General features: G+C 42.5%; 1 protein-coding gene across 1 annotated transcript in view; it reads left to right on the top strand.

Annotated features, from left to right (window-relative positions):
* The first annotated feature begins 926 nt into the window (after positions 1-926).
* The window catches only part of LOC126190862 (ataxin-10), a 131,716-nt gene continuing 113,982 nt past the window's right edge, over positions 927-18,660 (top strand). Inside the window, exon 1 of the mRNA XM_049931457.1 lies at positions 927-1,152. Within this exon, the coding sequence (XP_049787414.1) occupies positions 1,019-1,152 (134 nt within the window). The 5' untranslated portion in view covers positions 927-1,018. The remainder of the gene's footprint in view (positions 1,153-18,660) is intronic.

The raw sequence follows: 18,660 nt of genomic DNA, 5'->3' as shown, positions 1-18,660 counted from the left end.
AGGCAAGTGCCGTTCTAGACTGAAGCTCACATTTTCACAGTGTCTTCCTTCACATCAATGTCACAAAAACTATTACCATTAACTAAATGTTGGTCACAACATCATGTACTGACATTTAGAGCTATAAGCAACGCAAAAATGAATTTTTTTTACTGAATAATTTCCGAAAAATTAGTGGAAGTGCCATTCTAAACTGAAGCTCACTTTTTCACAGTGTCTTCCTTCCGCATCAATATCACAATAACTACTATCATTAACGAAAGTGCCGTTCTAAATTGAAGCTCACTTTTTCACAGTGTCTTCCTTCCACATCAATATCACAATAACTACTGTCATTAACGAAATGATGGCCACAGCATCATGTACTGACATTTAAAGCTATATGCAACGTAAAAATGATTTTTTAACCTAATAATTTCCGTAAAATAGTTTGAGAAAGCTTGCAGGGCGTGCGCCACGTTATTGTCATCGCCGGCCGGCCGAGAAGTGGCAAGCTCTATCGGCCTCGCTTTCTGAACAATTGAATGAACTCGTCCAGCGCTTTGGAGGAAAACTGGTCATTGCGCATCGCCCACGTAACCGCGGGGACTCTAGGAAGGTTAATTTTTACGGAAATTTTGATTATCATGTCTGTATACTAGACAATTTGGTGACGTAAGCTTTTATTACTGCCACTTGCTGCGGAGCACAAACTGCAACTATATTTTTACATTTTTCAATTGAGAGCTGTATTAACGTAAACAAACGCACTGTAACATAAACACGCGAATGGTACACAGAAGAATACTGTAAGGGTGTAAGCTTTCGCTATCATCAGAAAGCACTACGAGCTGCAGAACCAAGGCCAGCCGAGAGCACCCGATCGCCACGAAGATTTGCTATCCCTAGGCGCAAGTGTCAACTCCTTCTGCTAACTTCAACCATATCTCTGGACTGGGTTATAGATACGCCGGATTTGAACAGTATTTTGATTAACAGCAGAAGTCGCCGAAGCGTTTGAGTAGTTTGTTATAACAGTATGTCAGAGGACGAGCGGAAAGAGGGATTGCTCGATGTGGAGGGGTTGAAAACTGATTTAGACAATCAGTGTCTGGATAGTGTATATGCTAAACTAGATTCAACTGCTCGAGCCTTTGCAAGTGAGCACACTAGGTAATGGCAATATATTGAAGATTTATTTAAAAAAGAGAGAATGTTGTTATAATTCATAGAATTCCAATGACTTGTTGGTGCCTTCTGTAGGGGCCATGAGTTGTGTTATAACAGGAAGCATACAATCAGTTCGATGTAGTGTACCAAGAAGTAAATTTTCTGAAGGGCGATACATGATACAATACTATTTTATACCTTAAATTATGTGAAAACATTTGGTCTGTCGGAAAATGTGAGATATTCCTTGGTCTCTGTAGGCATTAAAATTGGCAGGGTGTGAAACTAAGAAACATTTAACAATGCATTTGTGTGCACTCTAATCTCTCTCTTGTTGTTTTCATGATCACTTCAAGAGATGAACATTAGTGGCAGCATTATTGTCTCTCTGTCTCATTTGAATACAGGTTTTCTAGATTTTGCAAGAATTAGGTCATCTTTCATTCAAAGGTACCCAGTGAAATTCCCATTTCGTTTCTGTTACACTTTTATATGTGCTGTACCAATTCATTACAATACTAGGAGTGTGCCTCGGAACTTGTTTAGTGCATGTTGTCACTTCCTTCTTCTCAGCAATAAGGACCCCAAGACACTGCAACAGTTCTCAAGAATTGACGTTTGTTTCTTTCATGATGAGGGGTCTAGTGTTGTCTCTACGAAGAGTATTTAGCATTGTGTCCTGTGCTGTTTGGGATGGAGTGTGGCTTCCCACGCCCGGGTTCCCGGGTTCGATTCCCGGCGGGGTCAGGGATTTTCTCTGCCTCGTGATGGTTGGGTGTTGTGTGCTGTCCTTAGGTTAGTTAGGTTTAAGTAGTTCTAAGTTCTAGGGGACTGATGACCATAGATGTTAAGTCCCATAGTGCTCAGAGCCATTTGAACCATTTTTTGATGGAGTGTGACAGACAACTTTTTCGTAAGTTACTGTTTGAATAGCAAGTGGCAACTTCGACACTTCACATTGCATGGCATGTGTAATGATCAACTTGTGACAGGAATCTTGTGTAGTCTTTAGTGGTGGTTCATGAGAAATGTGAAAGCTTGCTTGTCTTCTAATTGCTATTAGCATACCAAATGGTTATGTCTGCTATGTAAATGTTTGACATACGTAGAAGATGTAATAGTGCACCATTCTATTCAGAAGTTAATTATATGGCAAGAAGGTCTGCAAAGTTTCTTCGTTAGTCTGTCTACTCATTTGTTTGTGTTTTGCAATAAACTTGTATTACAGTGAGGTGAAAGGTCATGAGTTACCCCCTAACATTGTGTCGGACTTCCTTCTGACTGGTGTAGGGCAGCAGTTCAGGTCAATGGAAGCATCGGATTCCGCCTGTCTGCTTTGACCCCGACGTAATGGTACGGTGTGTGACATTATGGTGCAGAATTTTTGAGTTCGTTGTGTTTGTAGATGTATTGTTCTGATGGTGGATGTGGACAACTTCTGGGGTTGGATTCGTTTGAGTTTTGGTTGTTATCGTACCATGGTTTTGAGTTGAGGTAGTTGGTGGGTAACATGGATTGTGGAAGTGCTTTCAGTGATTATGGTTCTTTTTTGTTCATGTGTTTGGTATTTTTGTTATGCCTGATTAGTTTGGCGTTGTGTGGAAACAAATCCTGTTATTTCATTTTTATTATTTTTATTTTTTTAATTGCTTTTTCTTTCGGTATGTGTATGACAGTGAAGTTCACATGCGTATCATTACATTATGAGATGGGTGATATGACATCTGTCATACACTTCCTGCAGATGCTTGGTGTTATGCTGAATGGGTTAAGTGTTATGTTTGTGGCTGGCGCTGTGTGTGTGTGTGTGTGTGTGTGTGTGTGTACGTACACTTATCTGTCATGTAATTCACCGTTGATTGCAGAGTATGTATGTATGTAGATGTAGGATTTGCTGATCACCGTACATGTTGCCAAAGATCCAAAGATGTATGTGCTCACATGTTACTTCCCATTGCCATATTGAAAAGAAGTGTTTTTATTGGCTTCAAACATTAAAACATGTCAGATCAAACTTCCATTCCTCTAATCAGATGTCAACTGCTGTGATTCGTACCATATACTTTTCGATATCCCTCCATCTTCTGTACATCATAATGAATTAATTTGAATTGTATAGCAAGTTCTATAACCGTGATAAGAGTGTTTATACAGATTGTTGTTGTTGTATGCAGTTCAGAGACTGGTTTGATGCAGCTCTCTGTGCTGCTCTATCATGTGCAAGCTTCTTCAACTCAGAGTACCTACTGCAACCTACATTCTCCTGAATCTGCTTAGTGTATTCATCTCTTGGTCTCCCTCTATGATCTTTACCCTCCACGCTGCCCACCAATACTAAATTGGTGATCCCTTGATGCCTCAGAGCATGTCCTACCAAATGGTATCTTCTTCTAGTCAAGTTGTGCCACTAATTCCTCTTCTCCTCAATTCTATTCATTGCTTCCTCATTAGTTACTTGATCTACCCATCTAATCTCCAGCATTCTTTTGTAGCACCAAATTTCGAAAGCTTCTATTCTCTTCTTGTCCAAACTATTTATAGTCCATGTTTCACTTCCATATATGGCTACACTTCATACAAATACTTTCAGAAAAGACTTCCTGATGCTTATATCTATACTCGATGTTAACAGGTTACTCTTCTTCAGATATGCTTTCCTTGCCATTCCCATTGTACATTTTATGTTGTCTCTACTTTGACCATCATCTGTTTGATTTAATTCGAATACATTCCATTATCCTCCTCATGCTTTTGTTGATGTTCATCTTATATCTTCCTTTCAAGACACTGTCCATTCCGTTCAACTGCTCTTCCAGGTCCTTTGCTCTGTCTGACAGAATTACAATGCCGTCGGCAAACCTCAAAGTTTTTATTTCTTCTCCATGGATTATAATTCCTACTCTGAATTTTTCTTTTGTTTCCTTTACTGCTTGCTCAATATACAGATTGAATAACATTGGGGATAGGCTACAGCCCTGGCTCACTCACTTCTTAACCACTGCTTCCCTTTCATGCCCCTTAACTTTTATAAGTGCAATCTGGTTTCTGGACAATTCATAAATAGCCTTTCACTCCTGCATTTGAACCAAAATTAACACATCCATTTGCTGACAATTCATGACTGTGGTTACAACTGATTATCTCCCACTGCATTCTTAGTCTTTATTGCTGGCTTAACTTTGTGTCGACATCGTCGTACTTCACTCATTATCTTGGCACTGGTGCCGTCGTCGTGCATGTCATGTAGACTGATGTGGACGTCAGACAGGGTTTGACCCCCTTTTTCATAAAAAAAAAAAAAACCTTGGTGATAGTATGTTGCTCCTGCTTGAAATTTATTATATACCTGGAAATTGAAAAAAAAAAAAAAAAAAGGGTCACTCTAACTGTGCAATTTGAATGACTTCCATCTATTACTAAAGACCATAAATTTTTATTTGTAGGACGTCCACAACTGTTGTGCAACATGTTTGTGGTAAACAAATATGCCACAATTCTAAAATACTTTATTGGCCAGAGTCATGCACAACAGAAGTTGTTATACACTACTATGGTTTCAGGGTTTTAGCCTCATGTCAGTCCGCTTGCCATAGTTGTCCAGGTCACATAGGTGCACCGTATCAGCGTTTGACTGTGTGCATTCCCAATGGCAATTTTGGGACATGAGGAATTTTTCCAATCCACAGTTGACAGTTGGAGTTCTTCACAGCAACAATTTGGGGTGTTATTTGATGGTCCACCTACTGTAGATGTTTGCGCATTAGTTGTTAGGGTATGGACATGCCGTCCTCCTACTACTAGATTTCAGACACACCTAATGATGGGGCTAACACTCCAAAACCGTGAGAGCGTGTAGCGACTTCTGTTGTGCAAGACTTTGGTCAATAAAGTATTTTACAATTTTGGTGGAAAATATTATTAAAGAAGTTGTAAGCCTACCAGTTCTGCATTGCTTTGGGCGTGGGTCTTGTAGAAAAGTAAAACTGGAAGAATCCTCAGTTGGTTTAAGGTGAACTGTCTAGGAGCAGACTTTTGCAAAAACTGGCTACCCGGGATTATGATTACATTGCTGTTTGTAGACGTGTATCTGCAGCAGGTTATGTTGAATTCTGAAGGCATACTTCGAGGCAGTTCTGTGAACAGGATTTCATTCAAGACCATGAGTCTTCCTTTAACCTTTGTACAGTCTGTCCTTAGTGAACAACTATTTCTTGATACTGACTTGAGGGTTTAGTATTTTGTGAATGAATGCATCGTGTCCTGAAAGGACTGTCACCATTATTTATTTTCCATTTCAATTAATAGTAATTCACAGTGGAAAATACTGTTTATGTTGTATGTTGATGGGTGATTTCACTATTGTTGTAATCTTCTGGCTGCGAACAAAAATTTATCAGTTGCAACTGATTTATAGGATGCTGGAGGAGAGGACTAAATTTTCTGCTTTTAGACGATTTCTGAACTTGTGCCGATTGCAACCTCGCCCATCATAATTATTTAGCTTTAACTCTGAGAGGCTCTTTTTATCAACTGTAATGTAATAGCGAGGCTCAAAGCCTCATGTTTGGTGGAAAAGTAACATGTTGTGATAATTGTGGAGTTGAAAATGAGAGGTCTTGAGACTCAGAATCATTTAAAAAGCTTCAGCAAAAATTATTATAAAGCTGCTGTTTGGTTCCAGTTGGATTATGAAAGTTACTTAGGAGAAACAGAAACCTGGTGTGGACTGTGTCAGTTGAAGAGATGAAGTCATATGAATGAATGAGAAATCCTTTTATCTCTAAATACTACACCACAGGGCAGTTAGACTCGCCAATGCAGTAGCCATATTTGCAACAAGTCTTCACACTGCTCTTTCTTATACTCAAGTTTATTTTTAACTTGGTGGAACGTAGTAACTCAGAATAAATTTTTGAATAGCCTTCTTTTCAATCTACATGTTATTCCTTTCCTGTTAGTAAGGAGTGTCATGTGATAACATAAGTGGCTGGAGGCTATAGATATCAGTTTGATGCTTATCAAACCTTCTTACAAGGTAGTGGAAATATCCATCCCTGTCACTGACTGAGGAAGAAATTTGAAAAGAAAGTATTGCCCTGTGATGGCTGACTACACCCTGCAGATGAGAGGCTCAACCAATGTACTGGGCTTGTGCTCACCAATTTCTGTATAATTCTATTTCATAGTCTGAAGGAGATTTCCTAAGATCAGTCACTAGATGAGGGAGGAACAGTTTTCATGTGATATTCATTTAAATTATTGGACTTAATGAGTTTGCTTGACATATATTTACAATGTAAAATTGTTGTCAGTAATGTATATGTATCTGTATATGTTAGTCAGAGTGGCTTCTGTGATAGTAATTCAAAACTGAAACATGTAAATTCTGAGGAAGTTAAGATTGGGTCAGTTGTAAAACCCCAGTATCATTATATAAAAAAGTGTTCATGGATGAATTAAAACACAGTTGAAGTTCAAGAATATTGTACCAAGGAATTAAATTGAATATAAAGTCTTTGAAAATAAAATTTGAACAGAGTAGTAAGCACATCATGTAAATATGGACCTGAAACAATCCTGGTTTCTCAAGTACCGAAAAACTGAACTACATGGTATGATTGTTCAACTGACACATGGTAAACTTGTTAAAGTATAGATTGTCCAATTAGTTGTAAATAATGCAAGAAAAAGCAAAGAATTAGACCAAATTTTAGTGTTGTGTTATTATCCACCTTCATTTTCCTTTTTATCCATAGTCATTTGCAGTCTTCAGTGAATGCTAAAAGGCATTTGTGTCTTTCTAATATGTTGACAGAAAAATCTGGCATAGTATGCTTACTTTCACTCCATAATGTCATATGGAATTATTTTTTGGGGTAATTCATCAAGCCAAGCTAAAGTTTTCCGGGCACAAAAACGTGCAATAAGAGTTATGTGGTGTGAACTCAAGAACATCCTGCAGAGGCCTGTTTAGGGAACTAGGGATACTAACTACTGCTTCCCAATACATTTATTCCATAATGAAATTTGTCATTAAAAATATATCACTTTTTCAAACCATAGCTCAGTTCTTGGAATGAATGCTAGAACTAAGGATAATCATCGTTGTTGTGGTCTTCAGTCCTGAGACTGGTTTGATCCAGCTCTCCATGCTACTCTATCCTGTGCAAGCTGCGTCATCTCCCAGTACGTACTGCAGCCTACACCCTTCTAAATCTCCTTAGTGTAGTCATCTCTTGGTCTCCCTCTACGATTTTTACCCTCCACGCTGCCCTCCAGTACTAAATTGGTGATCCTTTGATACCTGAGAACATGTCCTACCAACCGATCCCTTCTTCTAGTCAAGTTGTGCCACAAACTCCTCCCCAATTCTATTTAATACCTCCTCATTAGTTATATGATCTACCCATCTAATCTTCAGCATTCTTCTGGAGCACCACATTTCGAAAGTTTCTATTCTCTTCTTGTCCAAACTATTTATTGTACATGTTTCACTTCCATACATGGCTACACTCCACACAAATACTTCCAGAAACAACTTTCTGACACTTAAATCTATACTCGATCTTAACAAATTTCTCTTCTTCAGAAACGCTTTTCTTGCCATTGCCAGTCTACATTTAATATCCTCTCTACTTCGACCATCATCAGTTATTTTGCTCCCCAAATAGCAAAACTCCTTTACTACTTTAAGTGTCTCATTTTCTAATCTAATTCCTTCAGCATCACCCGATTTAATGATTTAATAATCATCACAAGGATTTAAAGTCACTTACTGCTGTACAAAAAGGTGCGCATTATTCAGGAACACACATTTACAATAACTTGCAAGCAGCCATAAAAGACTTTACAACCAATGAAATTGAATTTAAGAGAGGATTCATTGGTGGCCAGCTGACTACTCCTACTCCAGTGATGAGTTTCTCAGTAGAACCAACATAGTGTGTGTGTGTGTGTGTGTGTGTGTGTGTGTGAGTAAAGTACAATCTGACTTTGCACCATTTCAGTGCAGAAATGTGTTCATTGTAAATAAGTATTGTAGTAGTTAAAAAAAAAACACTATCATTCTTAATAATATACCATGATTGACCTACTTCTAACGATTTTCTTTGAGTATCTGTTTCACAAGACCTCAGTTCTTAGTATCATGTGTCAGGCTTTCTTAAGATCAGTGCAATCGGCATTACCCAATTTTCAATTGCGAGGAGCACATGGGGGAAAAATTGACACCAAACTCTTTCTGTGCAAGCACTGATCTCTCTTACTTGATTACAATGGTCATTTATCCCTATGGAAGTTGAGTCAGTGAAATATTTTGGTGTTTGGAGAAAGAAGTAGGTGATTGAAATTTGACAAACAGGCCTTGCCACAACAAATAATGCCTTCGTTTTAATGATTGCCTTCCCCACTGTCGTGTCATATCAGAGGTACCCTCTCCCCTGTTTTCCCATGATAAAAGAAGGGCTTCCACCTTTTAACTACTGTGGTGTCCTCCATCAATCCTGTCTCATAGGGATCGCATACCCTTAAACAGTACTTCAGAAGGGGATGGAAGAAAGTGTGGTGCAGACAATCTCTTTAGCAGATCTGATACATCTAAGTATTCTACCAATAAATTGCAAACTTTGGTTCACTTTCTCCAACACAGTTTCTGTGTGTTTTTTTCCAATTTAAGCTTTTTGGAACTGTAGTGCCTACATTTTTAATTGAATTGATAACCTCTAAATCAGTTTGATTTATCATGTAACCAAAATTTAGTGGAATTGTTTTAGTGCTCAACTGAAGAACTTTACAGTCTCTGTTGTTTAGGATCAGTTCCGCATTTAGCACCCTACAGGTATCTGTTCTGAATCACTTTGCAATTCATTTTGATCTGCTGACTTTACTAGATGGTATCTGATTGCATCATCTGTGTTTATATAGATTGAGAAGTGCAGAGGCCCTTTAACACTTCATTGGGGGTTCCCAGATATCACTGTGGTTTCACTAGATGACTTTATTTCAATTACTATGAACTGTGACTAGTAAATCACAAATGAAGTCACACAGCTGAGACATAAACTCAAAGGCCCCCACTGTTATTAGAAGTTGCTTGTGAAGAATTGCGTTAAAATCCTGCTGGCCATCTTGAAATATGGGATCTACCTGAGATCCCCTTTGGTAGCACACATTAATAAAGACAAGATGAATTTCACAGAAATGTTATTTCCTGCTTCTGTGCTGTTTGTCAGTAGATGATTTTCTTCAAAGTATTTCATAATGATGGAACACAGTATAGGTTCCACAGCTGTGTTTCAAATTGTCAGTGATATGAGTCTGTAATATAACAGGTTATTGGCACTGTTGTTGATGATATTAGCATTGCTATCACACAGTGGAAGTATTCATTGTATCTTGCCACTGATATACTCGACATACAACCAGAATCCCTTTGGATATTCTGCCAGATGTTGGGACAGAGATTCATTGTGGAAACTATTAAAAGTATCTCCCATTAAAGTCCACATTAAATTTTGAGCATCTATGAATTGTTGCCAGTTTGGGAGAGTTTATGTTCTGTCACGTCTGGCACCCTTCTTTTGTTGGTTGAACAACAGTGTTGTAATTTGTTTCCTGTACAGTGGGGCCCTCATCTGTCTCTTATTAATTTACTTGGTATAAAACTCTCAATTCTGACCATATTTGTAATTGTTAGTCACAAATTTGATTTCTTTATGTACATAATGCTCCTCCCAAGTGGCTGTAAAGGAAATATTCAGTTGCTAGATGGGAAACTCCTTGAGCATTTTGAAGTCTAAATCAGGTGGGTGATTTTGTATCTTTCCAGTCCACATGTTTGCCATTGCTCACATGTTTCTTTTAACACTGCCCCCCCTTCCCCCCCCCCCCCCTGCCTTGCAAAAAAATAAATTTAAAAATATCCCCTTGCGGGTCCGGGGGCTAGAATAGGCCCAAAGTATCCCTGCCTGTCGTAAGAGGTGACTGAAAGGAGTCTTTCACTTTTTGGCCCTATAAGTTCAGGTCCCATTTTATGGCTTGACCTGCCACTTTCCAAATTCTGCAGAAGTGTGGACCATATGGGGAAGGATCCCTTAAGTGGTGCACGAGTTATCCACAGTGCCCTTAGATTCGATCTCCTGAACCTCTTGTCATGGATTTGCATCTCCACCTGCAATTCAACTATTTGGGCGAGGACACTTTGCGGGATATGTCATCTTCTTCCGTCGTCTCCTGTCCACTTTTGCCCCCATGACAGTATTGGAATTCTCTGCGCCCAATATCCAGCACAGTAGCCAGTCTGTTGGGATGGGGCTGTCATGTACCCATTTGGTGGTAGCTCCCTGACAACTCCAGGATTGCATTGCTGATGCCTGAGCTATAAACTTCCACGTATGCCAAGGCGTATATGCCTGTCTTGCTGTGGCATCAGGACTCCCGGCAATGGCCATCATGCCAGGTGGCCTTTGCTGTGGCTGGGTGGTGCTCGTGGGGAGAATCTCTGATTGGAGTCAGTGGCATCAGGGCGGATGACCTGCAATGAAGTGGATGAAGTCATCTTTTGCTGGTGGCCGTACGGCACCAGCAGTCTCTAAGAAGGGCAAGATCGAGTACAATGCTGACAGATATGACCCTAAATCGTTTCCCTCCCTTGCTACACTGTGGGAGGAAAGTTAGGCTACAGAAAGAAGAGCCATATTCGCCTCATTATTTAGTCTGTAGCAGAATGGATAGGGACTGGTTTTTACGTACGAAGCTTCAATTTTTTGTTGAACATCTTGAGGATAAGTTTGGGGAAGTGACCACACTGTCCAAGATGAGAAGCAGTGCAGTCTCGATTCAGACAGTATCCCCAGCCCAATACCAGGCGTTACTTATTTGTGACTGGCTAGGTCACTTCGCATAAAAGCCTCAACATTGTCCAGGGGATTATTTTCCAACCCGACCTCCTCTTGCAGTCTGATGACAAGCTCCACGCCAGTCTAGAATGGCGGGGTGTTCATTTCATTTGTCACGTTTACAGGGGACTCAAAAGACAACAGGGTTGCAAAACATACTCTCTGTGTGCCTCCTCCCACACGTGTCAACTGTGGAGAGCAGCACTCCCCCTGCTTGCCAGACTGCACAGAACTCCAAAAGGAGCGGAAAATCATGGAGTACAATACCCTGGACCGGTTGGCTTACCAAGAGGTTAAACGTAAATTTGAGCGATTACACCCTGTTTTTTTGATGTCCACATACGCAGCAGCTACATTACCGTCGCCATCACAAGTACCAGTCATACCACACTCTGTGCTACAAACAGTGGGCTCTTCAGGCCTCCAGAATACGTCCACCCCCTTGGTGGTAGGGGGAAAATCTCCTTCCATTGTTCCCAAAGTACCTACTTTGGGAGCAAGGCCACCCCATATTCAGGGGACATTGCCCCCCTCCCCCCTCCCCCAAGCTGGAGAAGCTACAGCTTCCTCCTGCTCATCTTGTGTGGAAGGGGTTCCTTGGGACCCTATCTGCCAAGGTCGCCACTAATGCCACAGCAGACACTCGCCAGTGGCTAAAGGAGCCAAAAGCTGCTAGATGAAGAGCTTCAATCTTCCTCCATGCCTGAAGCTACTTTGGAGAAGTCCTCCCTGCAAGCCCCTAAAGAAAAGCGAGAGGGCAAGCAAACAAAGAAGTCTGCTAAGAAAAAGGACCCCTCCGGTGGACCCACTACCACCACCACCACCACCACCACCACCACCACTCCCTACAAATTGTGCACCTGCAGATGAGGTGGAGAGATCAGAGTCCCCTGAGGACTTGGATCTCACTGATGCCTCGTCCACAATATGAATGGATACAAATACTCAATCGGTGGCAGCAAGTGACCGAGGCGTAGCCTGTCTCCTTGTATGCTTCATGTGTTTCCAGCCTCACGATAATGTCATCCTCCAGTGGAATTGCTGCGGTTTTTTCCACCACCTGGCTGAGCTACGTCAACTATTGAGCTTTACACCGGCTTTCTACATTGCCCTCTAGGAAACCTGCTTCACGGCAATTCAGACCCCTGTCCTTCGCGGCTATAGGGGATATTAGAAAAGCTGTAGCGACTATAATAGTGTCAGGCAGAGTTTGTGTCTATGTCCTGAACATAGTATGCAATGAACCTGTGCCCCTTCAAACCCGTCTTGAAGCTGTGGCTGTCAGGATAAGGGCAACACAGGGAATAACTGTCTGCAATGCATATCTTCCTCCAGATGGTGCAGTACCCCTGAACACAGTGGCTGCACTGATTGATCAACTCCCTAAACCTTTCCACTTTTGGGAGTTTTTAATGCCCATTATCTCTTGTGTGGTGGCACTATGCTTACTGGCGGAGGTAGAGATGTTGAAACTTCAGAGTCTCAACTTAACCTCTGCCTCTTAAATACTGGGATCACCACGTTTCAGTGTGGCTCATGGTAGTTACTCGGCCATTGATTTATCCCTCTGCAGCCCTGGACTTTTCCCATCTGTCAACTGGAGAGCCCACAATGACTTTTCCTCACTGCCACACTGTCCCATCTTCCTGTCACTCCCCCAGTGCCATTTCCCTGGACATCTACCAAGATGGGCTTTAAACAAGGCAGACTGGGAAGCTTTCACATCTGCTGTCACTATTGAATCTCCCCCACATGGTACCATTGATGGGATAGTTGAGCAGATCACTAGAACGATTGTTTCTGCAGTGGAAAACACAATCCCTTGTTCCTTAGGGTGCCCTCAGCGAAAGTCAGTACCTTAGTGGTTGCCGAAACTCGCTGAGACCATTAAAGAGCGTCGGTGAGCTCTCTAGTGACAGAAGTGGCACCCTTCCCTAGAGCACCTAATAGCTTTTAAACGATTCCGTGCCTGTGTTTGCCAGCTTATAAAAGACAGAAACAGGAGTGTTGAGAGAGGTATGTCTCGACCATTGGGTGCCGTAACTCACCTTCCCAAGTCTGGATGAAGATCAGATGTGTTTGTGGGTACCAGTCCCTGAGAGATGTTACTGGAATTAACATCAGTGGTGTTTCATCTACCGACGCAAACATAATTGCCACTTTGCTGAGCACTGTGCTCGAGCCTCTGTGTCAGATAATTATCCCCCAGCATTTTGCACCCTCAAAGAATAGATGGAAAGGAAAGCCCTCTCATTCACTGAACGTCATAGTGAGCCCTATAATACTCCATTTTACAGAGTGGAAGTTCCTCAGCATCCCTGCACATTGCCCCGACACAGCTCCTGGGCCAGATCGGATCCACAGTCAAATGATCAAACACTCTCATCCCACTACAAGTGACATGTCCTCCTCATATTCAGCTGGATCTGGTGTGATGGCATCTTTCCATCTCAGTGATGGGAGAGCACAATCATTCCAGTGCTCAAACCTGCAAAAACCTGCTTGATGTGGATAGCCATTGGCCCATCAGCCTCACCAACATTCTTTGTAAGCTATTAGAACATATGGGCAATTGTGTTGGATCCTGGAGTCACGTGGCCTACTGGCTCCATGCCAGGGTTGTTTCCACCAGGGTCACTCTACCATTGATAATCTAGTTTCCCTCGAGTCTGCCATCCGAACAGCCTTTCCCAGATGCCAACACCTTGTTGCTGTCTTTTATGATTTTTGAAAAGCTTATAACATGACGTGACCACATCATATCCCTGTCACATTATATGAGTGGGGTCTCCGGCACCCGCTCCCGATTTTCATCCAAAATTTCATATCACTCTGTACTTCCCGTATCCAAGTTGGTGCCTCCCACAGTTCCCCTCATATCCAGGAGAATGGGGTCCCGCAGGGCTCTGTATTGAGTGTATCTCTATTTTTAGTGGCCATTAACGGTCTAGCAGCAGCTGTCAGGCCGTCGGTCTCACCTTCTCTGTATGCAGATGACTTCTGCATTTCATACTGCTCCTTCAGTACTGGTGTTGCTGAGTGGCACCTTCAGGGAGCCATTCACAAGGCGCAGTGAAGGGCTCTAGCCCAAGGCTTCCAGTTTTTGACCATGAAGCCATGTGTCATGCACTTTTGTCGGTGTTGTACCGTTCATCCGGAACCAGAACTTTACCTTAATGACAATCCACTCACTGTAGTGGAGACATATCGATTCTTAGGGCTGGTTTTCGAAGCACGATTGGCTTGGCTTTCTCATCTTTGTCAGCTGAAGCGGTAGTGCCCTCTGCTGCCTGAACAACACCAACTGGGGTGCAGATCACTCTACAGTGCTGCAGCTCTGCGGAGTCCTTGCTTAATCCCACCTTGGCTATGGGAGTCTGGTTTGAGTCAGTGGTGCCCCCAACATTTAGTTTTCTTGACCCAGTGCACCAATGTGGCGTTTGACTGACAACAGGAGCTTTTAGGACGAGTCTGGTGACCAGCGTCCTGGTCCATTGAAGGCTGGGCATGCACAATTGCTCGCCAGTTACGTTGCACACATTCGCAGTTCTCCTGAGCATCCAAATTATTGTCTCCTTTTCCCAGCCACAGCGGTTCATCTCTCGCATCAGCGGCCCAGGTCAGAGCTTATGATTGCAGTTCTCGTCCGATCTCTTCTGTCTGAAGTGGTGTCCTTGCCTTTACCACCTATATTCGAGGTCCATTCACATGCACCTCTATGGTGTACACTTAGGCCGATGCTTTACCTGGACCTTTCACATGGTTCTAAGGACTAAGTTAACACCGCAGCTCTCTGCTGTAACTTACTTTAGATTCTTGACGTGTACCAGGACTTTAAAGTGGTTTACACTGATGGCTCATTGGCTGATGGTCATGTTGGCTTCGCGTATGTTCATCGAGGACATATTGAACAGCACTCTTTGCCAGATGGCTGCAGCGTTTTCACTGCAGAGCTGGCGGCCATGTCTCGTGCTCTTGAGCACATCTGCTCATGCCCTGGTGAGTCGTTTCTTCTCTGTACTGACTCCTTGAGCAGCCTACAATCTATCAACCAGTGCTACCCCTGCCATCCTTTGGTAGCGACCAACCAGGAGTTCATCTATGCCCTGGAACGGTCCAGTCAGTCTGTGGTGTTTGTGTGGACCCCAGGCCACATCAGAATCTGAGGAAATGAACTTGCCGACAGGCTGGCCAAACAGGCTACACGGAAACCGCTTCTGGACATCGGTATCCCTGTAACTGACCTGCGATCATTATTACGCCACAAGGTTTTTCAGATTTGGGAGACGGAATGGCATAAGCTCAGTATGCCCAACAAACTGTGTGCCCTTACTGAGATTATGAATGTGCGGAAGACCTCCATGTGGGCTTCTCACAGGGACTCTGTGGTTCTCTGCCAGCTTCGCATTGGCCATACGTGGCTAACCCATGGCTACCTCATCCATCGTGAGAACCCACCTCGGTGTCACTGTGGCTCACAAATGACTTTCATCCACATCTTTCTGGACTGCTCACTTTTAGCTGCTCTGCGGCAGACTTTCAACATTCCCAACATCCTGACTTTGGTGTAGGGCAACAATGCCTCAACAGCAGATGTAGTTTTACGTTTTATTCGTGAGGAGGGGTTTTTATCGTATCATATAAGGGTGGACATTTAGCCCTCTCTCTGACGTCGCCACCCTCCCTGCACATTCTTTGCATTTGTTTGTCTTGGTCGTCATCTTTTCCCTACATGTGTTCATCTTGCCTTGTCTTTTTGGGGTGCACATTTTAATGTGTTGCAGAGTGGCTGGCTCATCCTCTTTTATTATTGTGATCAGCCTGCCCAGACCATCTGCTCTATGGTTTTAATACCTTCTCCTAATTTTCCTTGTGGTGTAGGTTTTCCCTGTTTTTTGTTTGTTCCATTTGTTTTCTTTTTAGGTGTGGTGTTTGGTGTTTTTGTACCTTGAGCCTTGCTTGCGTCAGGAAAAAGGGGCTGATGACCCCGTAGTTTGGTCCCTTAATCCCCCCCCTCCCCCCCCCCTCCCAAGAAGGCCTTTTACGGTTGTATGTTCAGATGTCAAAATATTGTCACAGTAACCAAGACAAAAAAAAATTACAGATTCTTACCGTGTTAGGTATTAAAATTTTTTTAAGTAGCTCACTCACATCACCCTTGGTGTGATTAGTAGCCAAAGTATCTGTCGCACACACTTGTAGACAGTGTGCAGAGAACTCATGAAATTCATTGTACTCTCTCTGTCCATGTGATCAAGAAGACAGTAGGTACCAGTGATGAGTGATTCCTTGGTCTACCTGAGGTAACAAAGGTCATGGGATAATGGTATTCATGTAAACAGATGGCAGTAGTATTGTGTACACAAGGTATAAAAGTGCAGTGCATTGGCAGAGCTGTCATTTGTACTCAGATGCTTCATGTGAATAGGTATCTAACATTATTATTGCTGCAGAATGGGAATTAATGGACTTTGAATGTGGAATGGTAGATGGAGCTAGACACATGGGACATTCCATTTTGAAAGTCATTAGGGAATTGAGTATTCGAAGATCCACAGTGTCGAAGATCCACAGTGTACTGAGAATACCAAATTTCGGGCATTACCTTGCACCATGGAAAATACAGCAGCTGACGGCCTTCACTTAACAACCAAAAGCTACGACGTTTATGTAGAGTTGTCAGTGCTAACAGAGAAACAACACTACGATGACTGTGTCTGTTAGGATAGTGCGGTGAAACTTGGCATTAATGGGCTATGGCAGCAGACAACCGATGTGAGTGCCTTTGCTAATAGCACATTGTTGCCTGCAGCACCTCTCCTGTGCTCATGACCATATCAATTGGAAAACCATGGCCTGGGCAGATGAGTTCTAGTTTCAGTTGGTAAGTGCTGTTGGTAGGGTTTGAGTGTGGCGCAGACCACACGAAGCTATGGACCGTAGTTGTCAACAAGGCACTAAGGAAGCTAGTGGTGGCTCCATAATGGTGTGGGCTGTGTTTATGTGGAATGGACTGGATCCTCCGGTCCAACCGAACCAGTCATTGACTGGAAATGGTTATTTTCGATACTTGGAGACCATTTGCAGCCATTCATGGAGTTTGTGTTCCTAAACAATGGTGGACTTTTTATAGATGATAATGCATTATATCACCGGGTCACAACTGTTTGTGATTGGTTTGAAGAACATTCTGGATAATTTGAGTGAATGATTTGGCCGCCCAGATTGCCCAACATGAATCCCATCAAACATTTATGGGACGTACTTGAGAGGTCAGTTTGTGCACAAAATCCTGCACTGGCAACGCTTTCACAATTATAGTCAGCTATAGAGGCAACATGACTGGATATTTCTGCAGGGACTTCCAGTGACTTGTTGAGTCCATGCCACATTGAGTTGCTGCACTATGCAGGGCAAAAGGAAGTCCGACACGGTATTCGGGGGTATCACGTGACTTTTGTCACCTCAGCGTGCATCTACATCTACAGAAATACTCTGCAAGCCACCGTATTCTTTGACTTTCAGAAGACATTTGATTCAGTTCCATACAGTCACCTAGTGAATTGAATCCAAGCTTCAACTTATCATAGGCTTCACCATTTATTTCCCAGTTCTGCAGAGCATCTACCACATAAGATGTTTGCATGATTTTCTTTTTTTTAAAACATTTCACTAATGATGTGCTTCTGGATGTACAGCTGAGTTGTTTCTATTGATGATGTACACTTGGAAGTACGCCATTAATGAGTTATGCTAAGCACTTGTTAGAAATTTATCAGACAATCAGTCAACCAAGAAAACCATGGTATACTTTCAACTGTGTGTGCGAAAGTGGCTATCAGTCTGATGCAGTGTGTACACTGTGTAATCTCATATTTAAACCCCTCAGGGGGCTCAGCATTTAGTTGCTGGGTACGGGCTTGGCAACTCTGGGGTCCCTGAGCTGGGGACTGGGAAGCGCCACCAGTCCTCAATACCATAAGCTCTGAGCGTGCTTCAACGACCACCGTAGGCCGTGACGGTGGAACATTGTACGGTACAGAGCCCAGGGATCTTGGCTTAACTGCCTGGGTCCTGAAGATTTTTTTTTTTTTTTTTTTTTGTCATCAGTCTACTGACTGGTTTGATGTGGCCCGCCACGAATTCCTTTCCTGTGCTAACCTCTTCATCTCAGAGTAGCACTTGCAACCTACGTCCTCAATTATTTGCTTGACGTATTCCAATCTCTGTCTTCCTCTACAGTTTTTGCCCTCTACAGCTCCCTCTAGTACCATGGAAGTCATTCCCTCATGTCTTAGCAGATGTCCTATCATCCTGTCCCTTCTCCTTATCAGTGTTTTCCACATATTCCTTTCCTCTCCGATTCTGCGTAGAACCTCCCCATTCCTTACCCTATCAGTCCACCTAATTTTCAACATTCGTCTATAGCACCACATCTCAAATGCTTCGATTCTCTTCTGTTCCGGTTTTCCCACAGTCCATGTTTCACTACCATACAATGCTGTACTCCAGACGTACATCCTCAGAAATTTCTTCCCCAAATTAAGGCCAGTATTTGTTATTAGTAGACTTCTCTTGGCCAGAAATGCCTTTTTGCCATAGTGAGTCTACTTTT

The sequence above is a fragment of the Schistocerca cancellata genome, chromosome 6 (assembly GCF_023864275.1).
Source record: "Schistocerca cancellata isolate TAMUIC-IGC-003103 chromosome 6, iqSchCanc2.1, whole genome shotgun sequence".
Lineage (NCBI taxonomy): Eukaryota > Metazoa > Arthropoda > Insecta > Orthoptera > Acrididae > Schistocerca > Schistocerca cancellata.
The sequence above is the reverse complement of the archived record's forward strand: the minus strand, read 5'-3'. Positions and strand labels throughout refer to the sequence as shown.